This window comes from Nyctereutes procyonoides, unplaced genomic scaffold, assembly GCF_905146905.1.
Source record: "Nyctereutes procyonoides isolate TBG_1078 unplaced genomic scaffold, NYPRO_anot_genome, whole genome shotgun sequence".
Taxonomy (NCBI): Eukaryota; Metazoa; Chordata; class Mammalia; order Carnivora; family Canidae; genus Nyctereutes; species Nyctereutes procyonoides.
In genome coordinates, this window is record NW_026575051.1 from 46,637,200 (window position 1) to 46,651,569 (window position 14,370).

Consider the following 14,370-nt stretch of genomic DNA (forward strand, 5'->3'; position numbering starts at 1 on the left):
TACTCTCTCTTTCTCTTTCATAAATAAATAAATAAATAAATAAATAAATAAATAAATAAATAAATAAATAAATCTATCTTAGAAAAAACCTCCCCATAAGGAAAATTTGAGTTCCAAAGGGATCTGCAGGTACATTCCATCAAATATTTGCAAAAGAAATTATATTGATATTTCCCAAACCCCTTCAGAAAATTTTTATTTTTTTAGAAAAATTTTAAACTCATTTTTTAAAGCCAGCATAGTCTTGATACTAAAACTTGCAAATCAATACAAGACATTTTCAGACAAATATCTCTCCCAAACAAAAATGCAAAACTCCTTAACAAAATATTAACAAATCAAACTCAGCAATATGTATTTAAAAAAAAAAACATCATAACTAACTGAAGCTTTTCCAGGACTGCAAGATGGGTTTAATATCCAAAAATGAATTACTAAAAAAAAAAATGAATTACTGTGATTCACCACATTAACAGAATAAAGAAAAGATATCATAAAACTATCTCAGTAAACATTTTATAACATTAAATACCCATTTATTATAAAAACTATCAGAGATTTAGGAATAGAAGAAAATTTCCTCTAATAAATGAGATCTGAGAAAAACTTATAGCTAATGTATTAATGGTGAATGATGACCATTTCCTCCATCTGATATTGGGAAGAAGATAAGAATGTCTGCTCTCACCACTTCTATTCAGCATTTTACTATAGTTGTAGTCAGAATGACATGACAAGACAAAGAAATAAAAGCAATAAAGTTGGAAAAGAATTAAAACTATCTCTTTTTGCAAATGAAATTATTGTTTTCACAGAAAAATCTTAAGAATTTACAAAATATCTACTAGGATTGGTAAGTCCTTAGCAAGATCACAGATTCAAAACCAATATCCAAAAATACATTGTATTTCTCTAAACAAGCAATAAAAATGGAAATTGAAATACAAATACAATTTACAAAAATATTAGAATACATATGGATATTCCTCTTTCTGCTACTTCATTATTAGTTTACAGAAACACTACCAATTTATGCACCCCTATGTTTATTAACAGCATTATTTATAATAGCTAAGACCTAGAAGCAGCCCAAGTATCCACGGGTATCCACTGATTTTATGAACACATAAAAAAGATGTAGTATAGATATAGATACACACACACAAGCACACACATAATGGAATATTACACAGTCACAAAAAAGACTGAGGTTTTTGTTTGTTTGGCCATTTTTGCAATTTGTGACAACATGCATAGACCTAAAGGGTATTATGCTAAGTAAAATAAGTCAGACTGAGAAAGACAAACTCCATATGATTTCACTCATACACAGAATCTAAAAAACAAAACAAATGAATAAACAAAAAGCAGAATCAGGGCAGCGCCAGTGGCCCAGCAGTTTAGTGCCGCCTTCAGCCGGGGATGTGATCCTGGAGACCCTAGATCGAGTCCCATGTCGGGCTCCCTGCATGGAGCCTGTTTCTCCCTCTGCCTGTCTCTCTGCCTCTATGCCTCTCTCTCTCTCTCTCTCTCTCTCTCTCTCTCTCTCATAAATAAATTTTAAAAATCTTTTTTAAAAAAAGCAGAATCAGACCTATAAATACAGAGAATAAACTGATGATTTCTAGAGGGAAGGTGGGTGCATGGGATGGAAAGAATGAGTGAATGAGTGAGAGATGCAAGCTTCCAGTTATGAAATGAATAAGTTATGGGAATAAAGGCCACAGTATAAGGAATGCAGTCAATGATATTGTAATAGCATTATATGGTGACAGATGGTAGTGACACTTGTAGTGAGCATAGCAAAATATATAAACTGGCCAAATCACTACATTGTATACCTGAAACTAATGTAATATTGCATGTCAACTATACTCAAATTTAAAAATTAAATTTAAGAACACATAGGGATAAATTTAAAGAAATATGTGCAAAACCTCTACACTGAAAATTACAAATATTACTGAGAGAAACTAAGAAATACCAAAATAGGGGCAACCCAGGTGGCTCAGCGGTTTGATGCCGCCTTCAGCCTGGAGCGTGATCCTGGAGACCCGGGATGGAGTCCCATGTCGGGCTCCCTGCATGGAGCCTGCTTCTCCCTCTGCCTGTGTCTCTGCATCTCTCTCTGTGTGTGTCTCTCATGAATAAATAAATAAAATCTTAAAAAAAAGAAAAAGAAATACCAAAATAAGTGGAGAATGCTATTTCTTTCTGGGAGAACACAGAATATTGATAAATTTTAATTCTCCTTAAATTAGCCTATAATTTATACATAATGCAAACTAAAATTCCAGCAGATTTTTGTAGAAATTGATCATTTGATTCCAAAATTTATTTAGAAATTCATAGAACCTGGAATAGCAAAAACAGGCCTAAAAAAAGAACAAAGTTGGACTCCTACCACCTGATATCAAGATCTTAAAAGCTACAGTAATAAATACAATATTATATTGGCACAAAGGTAGGTCAAGGAACAGAAGAGAGGGCAAAGAAATAAATTGACATATACGGTTGATTTCTTTTTGACAAAGACACCAAAGCATTTCAATGGGGAAATAAAGTCTTTCCTACAAAATTTGCTGAAATATCCAAACATCCACATAGGGGAAAAAGATAAACCTCAACATCTATGTCATACCCAAATGCAAAAACTTATTCAAGATGGTCATGAACTGTTGGTTTACAAAATTCAGGAATTTCTCAGGTGAAATCTGAAATTGGCCATTGAAAATGGAGGGCAAGAAGACTCTAAGAGACAGACCTTCCAGATTGGTAAGTGGCAGGTTTAATAACCAAGAGAAATTACACAAGTGGCCATGAGATGAGTAGATCTCCACACTCACCCTCCAGAATCTTTGAAGTTTATAGAGAAGACTTAACCTAGGTTCAGTAGTGCATGCCATCCAGATAGTCTCACCAACACATTGCTCTCTCAAGGTTGCATCTTTGAAAATAGCTCCCACTCTAGGAATGTAAGGCCAAGCCACACTTTTCAAGGATGGGGGAGGGCAGGTGGTGAGATGCCTCTGATTGTCTGGGTCCAGCTCACAGGTCACTCAGTGGTCATGTCATCCTGATGACCTCTACCACCATGAAAGCTTAAGGTATTAAGCTTCTAAAATAAAATATAGAAAAATATCTTAGTGACCTTAAAGTCATTTCTTGGGACACAGGAAGCTCTAATCATGAAGAAAAGTAGATAACTTAGACTTCATCAAAATTAAAATCTTTTGCTTATCAAAAGACATCATTAAATCAAAAGACATCATTAGAATCAAAAGACATCATTAAAAAATATAAAGGCAAAGCATAAAGTAGAAGAAAATGTTCACAAAATATTGTTCTGACAAAAGACATATGTCCAGAATATGTAAACGTCTCCTAAAACCCTATGTACTCTGTTTTGTTTGATTTTTATAATGATAATGTTTCCTGTTATTATGAATAACCTCATAATAAGCACATGTCATTTCCCAACCACAATTCAAATAAGCAAGAAGAAGAAAAGAAAGAGCCCCACACTCCAGGATCTCCTCCATGTCTGCCTTTGCTCCCAATGAAAACCAAATGAGAAACAAACTGCTATCCACCCTTTCTTTCCTATAGACATGCCAAGACAATTCTTTATGAAAGCTGAAGAAGTGAATTTAATGAACAATTGGAGAGATAAAATTAGTAGTATGAGGACAAGCAGCTGCTCCTGAAATTAAAAAAAAAAGGGAAACTGATACATACTGAAAATTTTCTTTCTTTTTATTATAGTTGACTTATAGTATTATACTGGTTTTAGGTGTACAACATAATGATTCCACATTTATATACATTATGAAGTGATCACCACAGTAAGTCTAGTTACCATCTATCACCATACATTGTTATTACAGTATTATTGACTCTATTCCCTATGCTGCACTTCACATCCCCATGACTTTTTTATTTTATTCCTGGAATTTTGTACCTCTTAATCCCTTTCACCTATTCCACCCATCCTCCTACTCTTCTTCCCTCTGGCAACCACCAGTTTGTAATATGTATTTATGAGTGTGTTTTTGTTTTATTTTGTTTCTTAGATCCTATTTTAAATATTTTTTAAATTACTTGAAGAAATTTGGGCAAAATGAAAACAATCAAAGAAGAGATGAAAGGATATTTGTGATAAATTATCGACAGTTATTGAAAACCAATAAAGGCTAGATAAGATGGTGAAATTAAAAATGAGTGTAATAAATAAATAAATAAATAAATAAATAAATAAATAAAAATGAGTATACTCATGACCTCTTTCTTATCCCTGGTGTACTGTAACTGGAGTAGTATAAATCAGAGGCTCTGAAGCATCTCAGTAAATGAGAGCAGCATACATTTTGGCCCATTTGGTTTATTGTGATTCTCTCCTATTTCTGATTTCAATGAAAAACCATTTAAAAATAGCTTTGGACTGCACTGGTATTTTCCATATCGTAATCAGAGCAAAAACTAAAAGTTACAAGCCTCCCCAAGAAGTATCTGCATTAACTCCTGATAGGATATGGCCATTTTTATCTATGATTATTGCAGCTAATTTTACATTGCAATAGCCTAATGAAAGTTTGGTATGTTGATATTGGTCTTTGGACTGGTTCTGCAGAGCATGTTTTAAGTGTTACAGCTCCTCCCCTGCCACTATGCAAAACGCTAAAGAGACTTAAATTTTCAGGTGCAATTTAACCAGCACTGTTCTAGTTAGAAATCATACTTCCTCCTAAGGAGTCAGTAGTGATTATAAAACTATGTGCTAGTTTCTTAAGAAGGTAAAGGAACCCAAGGACAATTGAAGTTGGATCATTTCCTGATTGTGGCTATATTTTTGTGCCCTTCACGTCCCCGGTGTAATCTCTTAACTGTTCAAAGAATTCTATTTCCTTGGTGCCCCCAGCCCCACTGACTCCCAGCCTCTTCCATGACTGCTTTCCTGCTTCCTCTTTTACATTCCACTCACTCCAGAAATGCTCTGTGCCCCAATATGAAGGATGTAGAGTGCAGCAGCAAAGAAAACTGCAAATAGTCCAGTTTAAAAAGATAATCTCTCTCTCCCTAAACAGAAAACAACCTTGACCCTACATCTTCCTCCACAGCTACCTTATTTCTTTGCTCCCCTTTTCAGCAATACTCTTTCTTTTTAAAGATTTTATTTATTTATTCATGAGAGACACACAGAGAGGCAGAGACATAGCAGAGGGAGAAGCAGGATCCCCACAAGGAGCCCGATATGGGACTCCATCCCAGGACCCCAGGATCACGCCCCAAGCCAAAGGCAGACGCTTAACAGCTGAGCCACCCAGGCATCCCTCAGCAGTACTCTTGAAATACTTGTTCTTATTCAATGCCTCTATTTCCTTTCTTCTCAACCTTTCTGGAAACCACTATATTCAGCTTTCTTTTTTTTTTTTTTAAGATTTTGTTTATTTATTTGAGAGAGAGAGAGAGTGAGCTAGAGAGAGCACACAAACAGGGGGAGCAGCAGGGAGAGGGAGAAGCAGACTTCCCTCGGAGCAGGGAGACCAATGCAGGACTGGATCCCAGGACATGAGCCAAAGGCAGACACTTAACTGGCTGAGCCACCCCGGCGCCCCCACATTCAGCCTTCAGTCTCCACCACTGCATCAAATAGGTCTTGTGAAGGTCATCAGTGTCATCCACATTACCCAGCTGAATGGTCAAGTCCTCACCACCCATAGCAGGTTAGCAGCATTTATACAGCTGATAACTCTTACTTCATACACTTTGTCCACCTGATTGTGCGACGGAATTATCTCTCATCGTGCACCTCCACCTGAATAGCTGTTCTCCTCTGCTTTGCTGGTTCCTCCTTTTCTTCCTGACCCGTGATTAGGGAAGAGCCCCAGGGCCCAGTTCTCAGGCTTGTTCAATCTATAATTGCTCCCCAGGTCATTGCACCCAGCTATTCAAAAGATTACGTTCCACATGATGTTATGGAACAAACTTCAAGATATATTCTTAAATGAAAAAAAAGATAAAAGATGGCAAGCTGGATGTATGCAGGAATTTGGAGTGACTAACAGCACAGAGATACAAAACACAAAATAAGCCAGAAGTCACATTAAAGAGCTGACAATGTAGCCCCAACCAGTGATGTTTTTGCCAATTTAACTGGAGGCAGTTGAAAAGATGAATAAGACATACATTCCACCCTCCAGAAATGTATAGTTAGCTGGGAGGAATGAAAAATACACAGGGATAAACTAAGGAAGAAAATAGATGTCACCAGGGAAACGAGAATTAGGATGTATGAGAGCTCAAATAAATAGAGCAGCTTTTAAAAGCTTGAAGAAGCTGAACTCTTTTATTTTTTATTTCATGTTTTCAAAATAACATTTCCTAATTGTCTATTATCAAACTAAAACTTCTAGAGTTTTCTGTCTCTTATCCATGCTACTCTCTATATTCTCAATTCCCTAACTGGAATGCAAAAATCTATTTAGAACTACTCTTCTGGGGAAGGTTGGGTGGCTCAGCAGCTGAGTGCCTGCCTTTGGCTCAGGTTGTGATCCTGGAGTCCTGAGATCGAGTCCCGCATCGGACTACCTTCATGAAGCCTGCTTCTCCCTCTCCTTCTGCCTATGTCTTTGCCTCTCTCTGTGTGTCTCTCATGAATAAATAAATAAAATCTTTAAAAATAATAATAACTACTCTTCTGGGGCACCTGGGTAGCTCAGCTGGTCTGACTCTTGATCTCAGCTCAGGTCTTGATCTGTGAGTTCAAGCCCCATGTTGTGCTCCATGCCCAGCTTTAAAAAAAAAAAAAAAAAAGAAAAAGGAAAAAAATAACTACTCTTCCAACAAACCTTAAGAACCCAAGAAAAGGGCAGCCTGGGTGGAGCAGCAGTTCAGCGCTGCCTTCAGCCCAGGGCCTGATCCTGGAGACCCTGGACCGAGTCCCACGTCGGCCTCCCTGCATGGAGCCTGTTTCTCCCTCTGCCTGTGTCTCTGCCTCTCTCTCTCTCTCTCTTCTCTGTGTATTCTCATGAATAAATAAATAAAATATTTAAAAAAAAACAAAAACATAACTTAGGATTCATGTTTGCAGGGAGAAAAGAACTTTATGTCATTTAATTAAGGAGAAAAGGGTCAAAATACAGAAATAAACATGTTGGTCACAAGGAGAAATGTAGAGAGGTTGCCCCAAGCTAATAGATGGCTTAGGTGCCACCCGGGTCTTTCTGATTCCAAAGCCCGTACATTTTCAATGTTACAGCCTGTCTCAGATATAAATGCAAGTTTAAACTGACTATAAAAGAAGGAAAAAATTACCAAGGAAGAAGAAAACATTTAATTTACAAGAAAGAATGTATTGTTGGTGGAGCAAGTCCCATGGAAGAATTAGAGAAACATGAATTTCAAGAGGATACATCCACAAAAATGCTGTAATGAAAACAGGCTGAATGATTCTCATTTCACTGCAGAAAGATAAAGACTGTCTTAAAAACAATTGCCCCATTTTTGGTCTTTAGTGAAATTATTTTCTTTTACTTTCTATATCTAAGAAAAAATGATAACCACCTCCCAGTCTTGATTTTTGCCCAATGGGCAGAAAAAAATTAAATCCAGAACTAGATAGATCTCATCCTGGCTGGAGATTTTTATTCCTGCCCCCTGACTTCCAGTCTCCAGTTTACCCACTGATTCCCCTCCTACTTCACTCTCCATTTCACACATGAGTCACCTGCTCCTGCCCTCATTAAAGAATGTCTGTTAAGCCTAATCCACATCAATCTATGTCCTTTCTTATAACTGCCAAGATGCCAGTTTTCTTTGAAGTTTTCCTGGACCTAATCCCACAGAGACAATCAGAGGATTTGATTGATGTTCTGACTAGCAGCCATTGGGTGTGAATATTCCTATATGGATTTTTATTTTCTTGTTTTCATGAATATACATTCAGTAGTCCCCCCTTATCCACAGGAGATGCATTCCAAGACTGAATGCCTGAAGCGCAGACAGTACCGACCCATATATGGACTATGTTTTTTCCTATACTTACCAACCCAGGATAGTTTATCAGTTAGGTAAAATAAAAGATTAACAACAATAACTAATAAAAAATAGAACAATTATAACATCATACTATAATAAACATGTGAATATGCTCTCTCAAAATATCTTATTGTGCTATACTCATATTTCTCGTGATGATGTGAGAGGATCAAATGCCTACATGATGAGATGAAGTAAAGTGAATGACGCAGGTTTTGTGATGTAGTGTTAGGCTACTATTGGCTTTCAGAGGATTCGTCAGAAAGAGGATCATCGGCTTGCAGGTCATGGTAACGCAAAGTGCAAAAGCGAAACTACACATAAGGGGGGGCTGTTGTACTTTTTTAAAAAATTCCTTACAACCAGGTATCCAATAAATGTCACAATCTCACTGATTGCCCAGTTTAGTCACAGCTATCCAGGAGACAGATCATAGATGGTAGATAGATGATAGATGATAGATAGATAAATAGATGATTGATAGATAGATGATAGATAGATAGATAGATAGATGATAGGAAGAAATTGAAAGAATGCAAATGTTAACCAAACTAAACACATTTTTTTAAAAAATATGGAGTTCTTTGAGCTTGGTGATGATGCTGTTTCAGTCAATTTACTGTATTACTCTGAGAACAATTTGCCATAAACATCAAAGTAATGTTGTATGCTTTTTTCTCTTTTCTCCAAAGAAATGCACAGTGGGATATGTAAAATGTCAGAAATAATTAGACAAAATCGCACAATTTCATTGTGACACTAAAATATCTTTGGAGTTGAACATTTGCTATGAAACTTTAGAACAGTTTTGAAGTCTGCTTATTATAAACAATATAATTTTTTCCTTAATGTCCCAGAATTTCTAAATATAATACAATGTAAATGTAGGTTTCCAAGTAAAAAAAAGTTTTATGTGTAAATGCATATATATTAATAAATATAAATAAGGAAGTAATTCAGGAAGTAAGGCAAAATAGACTTTAAAGTTGGTAATATCTTCACGAGAAAGACTTTGGAAATTTAACTTTTTAAGAAGTGTCTTTTTTGTAGCTACACTTGTGGTTAGCACAGCATAAGGAATAGACTTGTGAATCACAATGTTGTATACTTGAAATTAAGGTAACATTGTGGATCAACTATACTTCAATTTTTAAAAAACGTGTCTTTTGAAGAATAATGTAAAACTGAACTTCATACCCAGAGATAAAAAAGAAAATTATATCAAAAATGTGTAAAGAAGAATGAGTACTGAAATACTATAACATTTTGTGGTGGGGGGGAGGGGGATGTGGCTTTTTCATTCATTAACCAGTAGCATACTATTTTCCAGGAACCCTCAGAAGGAATGCTGTGGTACTTCCCTTTACCCATATAAAATGGAACATAAGAAACTACATAGCTGAAGGAACTACAGTCTTCTTATAAATGAGAGGTTTGAAGTCTAAGTAGTTTCCAGCTGAGGGAAAAGAACCAGCTGCCTCTCCACAGTGTAGATTGAAACAGGGTAAACATGAATCTCACTAACTGTACCACAGAAGCCAATGTGGCTGTGAGACCCAAGACCATCACTGAGAAGATGCTCATTTCCGTGACTCTGGTGATCATTACCACCCTGACCATGTTGCTGAACTTGGCCGTGATCATGGCCATCTGTACCACCAAGAAGCTCCACCAGCCTGCCAACTACCTGATCTGTTCCCTGGCTGTGACAGACCTCCTGGTGGCAGTGCTCGTCATGCCCCTGAGCATCATGTACATTGTCATGGACAGCTGGAAACTAGGGTACTTCATCTGCGAGGTGTGGCTGAGTGTGGACATGACCTGCTGCACCTGCTCCATCCTCCATCTCTGTGTGATTGCCCTAGACAGGTACTGGGCCATCACCAATGCTATTGAATATGCCAGGAAGAGGACCACCAAGAGAGCTGGGCTGATGATCCTCACCGTCTGGACCATTTCCATCTTCATCTCCATGCCCCCTCTGTTCTGGAGGAGCCACCGTCAACTCAGCCCACCGCCCAGTCAGTGCACCATCCAGCATGACCATGTCATCTACACCATTTACTCCACACTTGGAGCCTTTTATATCCCATTGACTTTGATACTTATTCTGTATTACCGGATTTACCATGCAGCCAAAAGCCTTTACCAGAAAAGAGGATCAAGCCGGCACTTAAGCAACAGAAGCACAGATAGCCAAAATTCTTTTGCGAGTTGTAAGCTTACACAGACTTTCTGTGTGTCTGATTTCTCCACCTCAGACCCTACTACAGAGTTTGAAAAGATCAACACCTCTATCAGGATCCCTTCCTTCGACAATGATCTAGATCACCCAGGAGAACGTCAGCAAATCTCTAGTACCAGGGAACGCAAGGCAGCACGCATCCTAGGACTGATTTTGGGAGCATTCATTTTGTCATGGCTGCCATTTTTCATCAAGGAGCTGATTGTAGGTCTGAGCATCTACACAGTGTCCTCTGAAGTGGCTGATTTTCTGACGTGGCTTGGCTATGTTAATTCTCTGATCAACCCTCTGCTCTACACAAGTTTTAATGAAGACTTTAAGCTAGCTTTTAAAAAGCTAATTAAGTGCCGAGAACATACTTAGACTGCAAAAAGCTGAAAGACATTGTTTTCACCAGCCTCGTGAATGGACAGAGGAAAGGGGCTCAACTTATTAATTCTTGAACACAGTTGGTTCAGGAAAGTTTGTAAGTTCATGTGGTCTTTCTGTTTATTTGTTCTGTTTTGTCTGAGGTTTGTTATCTGGTGTGCAGTTTTCTACCTCTGGCTTTATTTGTGGTACACGATTTCAAATAAACATTATCATATAAAGACAGAAATTTCATAGAAGTAATAATAAGGTGAAATAGTAACTACTTTTTTTCAGCCATTTCAGTTAAACCTGCAATTAAAGAATGCCAAAATGAATCTTCATTTGCAGAATTTCTTATTACTTATAAATCAAATATCTGACAACTTAACCTCGGGTGGCATTAAATCTGAGGTCATGGTTCCATATGCGTGCAAATTTTAGTAGGAATTGCATGACTACATAAAGCATTAATAAAAAAATAAAAAGTGGTGTGCTGTCATCTGCTTGCAGACCTGAGCTAAAATCATTTACTGTGACTACATAGCCCACTCCTTTTAGGCACAAATAGTACAGCTGACGTGTCCTTTTTAGTTCAAGATTCAATATGCTTCCTCATTCTCCAAAAAGAACCTGGAATGAATACTCTGGCACTTTCTTAGGTCTTTGGTTATGAATATGGAATATAAACAAATACATAATAATCTAAATCTCCTTTGGTCCATGTGTTGCTATATACCTGATAGGCACATTGGACATTCTCCCATTCTGATTGGACATTCTCCCATTCTGAGAAGAATCCCACCGAACCTTGCACACATTCCCTCACTCTAGCAGGATTCAAGTGGGAGTACAAGCAACTTAACAGGGTGGAGTGATCCAATGAAGGAATATATTATCTAAAGAATTTTGTTGGAGAATATTCCTCATTAAATTACCAGTTGTGCACTTGGAAAAACAAATACAAGTGGAAATTCTGTGCTTACCACCAAGGCCACCCATTGAGGAAATTAGCATTAAATTGTATCCCCTGGGATCTTGGTGGCTTCATGCCAGACTGCACCCTGGGCCCAGGAGGCTGAAGATGGGACCTGATGCCACAAGTGCCTCCCCTGACCTGGAGTGACTGTTTCTCACCTCTTGTCCTCTCTCATCCACAGCTTCTCCCCATCTCCTCACTCTCCACAGGTCATCTCTTCTTTTCACTGAGAAGACATGGATTTGCTCCCTCCCTACCTCCTTGTTATAGCCTTAAATCTGTGCCCTCTAACTTTTTCTGTAATCTTGCATGTTTCTCCTGACCCCTGATTCCTCTTCCCCACTGTGCCCCTCCTCTCTCTCCCTCTTCTCTTCTCTCCTATCTCTCTTCCTTTCCCCCTCCCTTTCTCCCATCCCCTCTCTCTCCCCACTTTTCTTTAATCTCCCTTATCAGTTTGCTCAAGTCTCTCGGACACTTCTCTGGCCCTACTTCCCACTCAAGTGTGTGCTTCCTCTCCCTCCTGGCTCCCCCACTTGAGTTTCTCTACTCATCAATCTTTCATCCTGCTCACCTCTCACCTTCCATTGACTTTCTGACCCTCTGCCATCTGTGTATGCCTCTCCTAGCTCTCCTGAAACAGATCTCCCAAAGGTCTTGTTTACTTGACAGTAGGCAAATATAATGGCCTTCCTCCGTCCTTATCTACTTTGCCATTTCTCATCAGTTAAAATAGGTAAGTCTCTCTTTCTCATTGAATCCCGTGACTTCCAGAATACTTTACTCCCCTGGTTCTCCAGCCACCTCTTTATTCTTTGTCTCCTTTTCTTCCTTCTGTGGCATTGTCCTCAGCTCTTACCTCCTGTACCTCCATATTCCATCCCATCCTATCACATGCCTGTGGCTTTTCAATTTGTGTCTTTAGTTCTGATTTCTGTCTTTCTCAGACCCACGACTCATGAATTACATCCAGTGAACATCTCCCTGTGAATAGTCTGTTGGTTCCTCAAAGATTTTCCAAACTGAACTCACAATCATTTTCCCACACTCAAACCTCCTCCTTCCACCTTCCCAGTCTCAGATAACAGGATCACCATGCTTTTTATCATTCATGTTAAATAAATGTGATCCTCTCTCTTTATGGCTTGTCTTTTACACCCAGACAATCTTGACGTCTAATCCATTTACTTCTACAGAAATATTTAAATATGCCCCCTTCTACTCCAATAATTTGGTCCCCTCACCCGTTCCAAATCTTATCTGATCCTACCTCTGAAGTCCTGTACCAGCAACTCTGCCCCCACACACCTATCAGATACGTCTTCCTAAAACGGTGGTTTTCAGAGTGGCAGCTCCAGACCAGCAGCATTAGCATCATCTGGAAATTTATTTAAAATGCCATGTCTAGAGCCCCACTGAAGACATGCTGAATCACAAATTCAGAAAGTAAAACTTCTGTTTTAATAAGCCCTCTAGAAGATTCTAGTTTGACAATCACTATCCTCAAGTATACCACTGGTTTTTAATTATAGTACTCATAATCCTCACTATTTCCCCATCAGTTTAAAATAAGATTCCTTAGTATAATAATCAAGGCTTCTTTACTATGTGACCTTTACTATGTGACCTACTATTACCTTTCCAGAGTTGTGTCTCAGGACTTCTCATCTACCTCATACTCTAGAAAAGTCTGGATATTTTCTGGGTTTTCTGAGCTCATCTAACAGTTGATCCCACTGCTTCAGTAACCGGATCCCGTGGCTTTCCATTCTTCTCCTACCAATTCTTCATGCAATCTTGCAGCTAAAATGCAATCTCTTCGCTAAAGTCTTCCTGAGATATTTCTTCCTTCTCTGTCGCTATGAAAGTACCCTCTCCCATCTCTATGCTCCCGTGGAACCTCATTTCTATCACTGCTATTATATGCATCCTATATTATAGTGCATTTGTTTGAGTATTTCTGCTGTCTCCCCTAATAGATTGTGAGCTCCTTGAGGACAGGAACCATGTGTGTTTCATCTTTGTATCCCTAGGGACTCCTACAGCGTTTTACACAAAGTAGGCACTCAATAAATGTCTCTTACTGTGAATGAAATTATGGTCCTGGAAGAGAAAATGTAAATATGCCATCTTCTCCCAGTAAGAAAACCAAAGTTCTAAAATCCCATGGTGCAATACTGACTTTCTTTTTCCCCAAAACTTACCCTACCACTTCCCAACGTTGTTTCAAAAACTGCTAGAAAAAGCTTCCATATGGAAAGAAAAAGGATTTCCTGTTGAATATAAATGAATATACTTTTTTCATTAGGATTCAGGCTAGGCTGCTCTAAAACAAGGGCCCCCAAATATAGTTATTCAAACCAGATAGTTTCTTTCTCCCTTGTGTGACAATAAAGAGGTAGGAGGGCAGCCCAGAGTGAATTGGAGACTCTGCTCCACAACATTATCCAGGACAAGATGGTGCTGCCTTCCTCCCAGGGCTTGTTCTCATCTGTATGACCAAAACTGACTCACCATCACATCCACATTCCAGTCCATAGGAAGTAAGAGAGAAAATAGAGAGCAGTGTCCTTTTAAGGAAGTTACGTGATCCACATAACTTGTACTCCATAGCTTGTACTACATTGTCAATAATTGGTCACCAAGTTGTAAAAGAGAATAGGACAGTACATCTCTAGCTGGGCAGCCATGTGCCTTGCTAAAATTGAGGATATTATAATAAAAGGAAGAAAGAGAATGAATACAAGGGAACAATGAATAGTCC

At 38.3% G+C, this 14,370-nt stretch overlaps 1 protein-coding gene across 2 annotated transcripts in view; it reads left to right on the forward strand.

Moving 5' to 3' along the window:
• Positions 1 to 10,886, forward strand: part of HTR1E (5-hydroxytryptamine receptor 1E) — a 28,115-nt gene extending 17,229 nt beyond the window's left edge. For both annotated transcript variants that reach the window (XM_055330548.1, XM_055330549.1), the window contains exon 2: positions 9,368 to 10,886. In XM_055330548.1, the coding sequence (XP_055186523.1) occupies positions 9,548 to 10,645 (1,098 nt within the window). In that variant the 5' untranslated portion in view covers positions 9,368 to 9,547 and the 3' untranslated portion in view covers positions 10,646 to 10,886. The remainder of the gene's footprint in view (positions 1 to 9,367) is intronic.
• The last annotated feature ends 3,484 nt before the right edge of the window (positions 10,887 to 14,370 follow it).